The 2,500-nt window shown below is 43.8% G+C and overlaps 1 protein-coding gene across 1 annotated transcript in view; it reads right to left on the bottom strand.

The window, feature by feature from the left end:
* Positions 1–1,017, bottom strand: part of mib2 (mind bomb 2) — a gene marked incomplete at its 5' end in the record, with an annotated part of 13,794 nt that extends 12,777 nt beyond the window's left edge. Inside the window, 1 exon segment of the mRNA XM_070118005.1 lies at positions 902–1,017. Within this exon segment, the coding sequence (XP_069974106.1) occupies positions 902–1,017 (116 nt within the window).
* Between the last annotated feature and the right edge of the window lie 1,483 nt (positions 1,018–2,500).

Genomic DNA, 2,500 nt, shown 5'->3' with positions numbered 1-2,500 from the left:
GAAGGATGGAGAGGAAGGGAGGGGGAGTGGGAGGGGGAAAAGGAGAGAAGTGAGTGAGGGGTGGTGGAGAAGTAGAGAAAGAGGGGTGGGTGGTGGTGGTAGAGGGAGAGAGGCAGGAGGAAGGGGAAGGGAGGGAGAGGGACAGGGACAGGGAAAGGAAAGGGAGGGAGGGAAGGGGAGGGGGAGAGGAGGAGAGAAGTGAGTGAGGGGTGGTGGAGAAGGAGAGTGTGAGTGGTGGGTGGTGGAGGGAGGGGAGTGGGGAAGGGAAGGGGGAAGGGAGGGGGAGGAGGACTTGGGGGACGGGGAGGGGGGAAATAGAATACATATTCACGGTGGTGGTGGAGGGGGAGGAAGACTATATATAAATATATATATACAAACACACACACTCTCACACACACACACACACGCACGCGCACACACACACACACACACACACACACACACACACACACACACACACACACACACACACACACCCACCCACACACACACACACACACACACACACACACACACACGCACACGCACAAAAATATATAGATATATAAATATACATATATATATATATATATATATATATATATATGTATATATATATATATATATATATATATATATATATATATATATATATATATATATATATATATATATATGTATGTATATATATATATATATATATATATATATATATACATATATATATATATATATATATATATATATATATATATATATATATATATATATATATATATATATAATTCACACACACACACCATATATACACATATGCATACATATATATATGCAGTCAACCTTATCTACATAAATACACCTTCAAAACATTCAAACAAACAAACAAACACACAGACCTCCCCACGGCCCGCGCCCTTACCTTCCCCGCCATCCTGGTTGCCCCAGTCCCAGTCAGGACCTCGGATGACCTTGGCCCCGACGAAGATGCCCTGCAGGGGGGTCTTCTCGGCGTTCTTCCGCTGCGACACCTCCACCCTGGCGGAGGAGGAGGAAGGGTTAGGAGAGGGTGGTGAGGGGGTGGTGGAAATGTGGTGGTGGTGAGTGGTTGGTGTGGTGATAACTGGTGTGGTGGTGTGTGGTGATTGGTTTGGGTGGTAGTTGGTGTGGGGGTGGGGGTGCGGGTGGTGATGTGGTGGTGATGAATAGTGATTAGTGTGGGTGGTGGTGGTGACTGGTGTTATGGTGGTGGTGTGGTGGTGATTGGTGTGGGTGGTGGTGATGTGGCGGTGGTGATTGATGTGAGTTGTGGTAGCGTGGTGACTGGTGGTCAGTGGTGATGGGTGTGAGGTGGTGATGTGGTTGTGGTAATTAAACAAATAACATAAAAATCAATATCCTTTAGTTACTTCTAATGCAAATTATCCTTATCTTACATCATAATATTCATAATTTACAACTTTCCTAAATAAAGAATAGAGTTAAATTCATACAACACCTATGCAGTCTCCATCACTGAAGTTTTTACAAAGCCACAATAAATATACACATAAATAACGAAAAAAAATTCTGGTCACAAAAAAAAAATAAATAACAAACAAAGAAACAATAAACATGAACAGCATACCACCACCGACCACCCCACCGCCACACCTAAACAAACACTTTACCCAAATCAAACACAATAAATAAAAGGCCAACAAAGAAACAAACATAAACAACATACCACCCTCAGCCCTCACGCCCCAAGGAAACGAAACAAACAAACAAACGTGAGTAACATCCCCCCTCCCCCCGCCCACTCACCCCAAGCAAACAAAACAAATAAACAAACACGACCAACACCTCCCCACCCTCACCCCCAAACAAAGAAATCAAACAAAACAAACAAACAAGCAAACATACCACCCCCTACCCCCACCCAAACACACAAAGAAATCAAACAAAACAAAACAAATAAATAAACATACCACCCCTATCCCTCACCCCCTCCTCCCACATAGGCCTACAAAACGTAAACAAAAACCCACTGGCCTTTCACATTGCAACTCTCTATCCGTATAAGGTCAAAGGCAAGCAGACACGCTTATCAGTCACTGGGTCAACTGTCCTTTTTCGAGATAAGGTCAAGGGGGATGGGGGGTGGGGGAGGGCTTTTCAAATGTCTGAATCTCTTTATTCGTTTACGTAATCTAAGCCTATATTAAGCCTACACACACACACACACAAACACACACACACACGCACACACAAACACGCACGCACGGACGCACACACACACACACACACACGTACGCACACGCACACACACACATACACGCACGTACGCACGCGCACACACACACACACGTACGCACACGCACACACACACATACACGCACGTACGCACGCGCACACACACACACACGCACACACAATACCTCGTTTTTATTTCTCCTCGCAGTCGACTTATTATTGAATTATTATTTTTTGTGTTATGTTATTATCTTTTATTCTTTTTTGTTCACTTTTTTCTTGATTT

The sequence above is a fragment of the Penaeus vannamei genome, chromosome 41 (genome assembly GCF_042767895.1).
Source record: "Penaeus vannamei isolate JL-2024 chromosome 41, ASM4276789v1, whole genome shotgun sequence".
Classification (NCBI taxonomy): Eukaryota; Metazoa; Arthropoda; class Malacostraca; order Decapoda; family Penaeidae; genus Penaeus; species Penaeus vannamei.
This window is presented reverse-complemented; position numbering and strand designations above follow the sequence as displayed.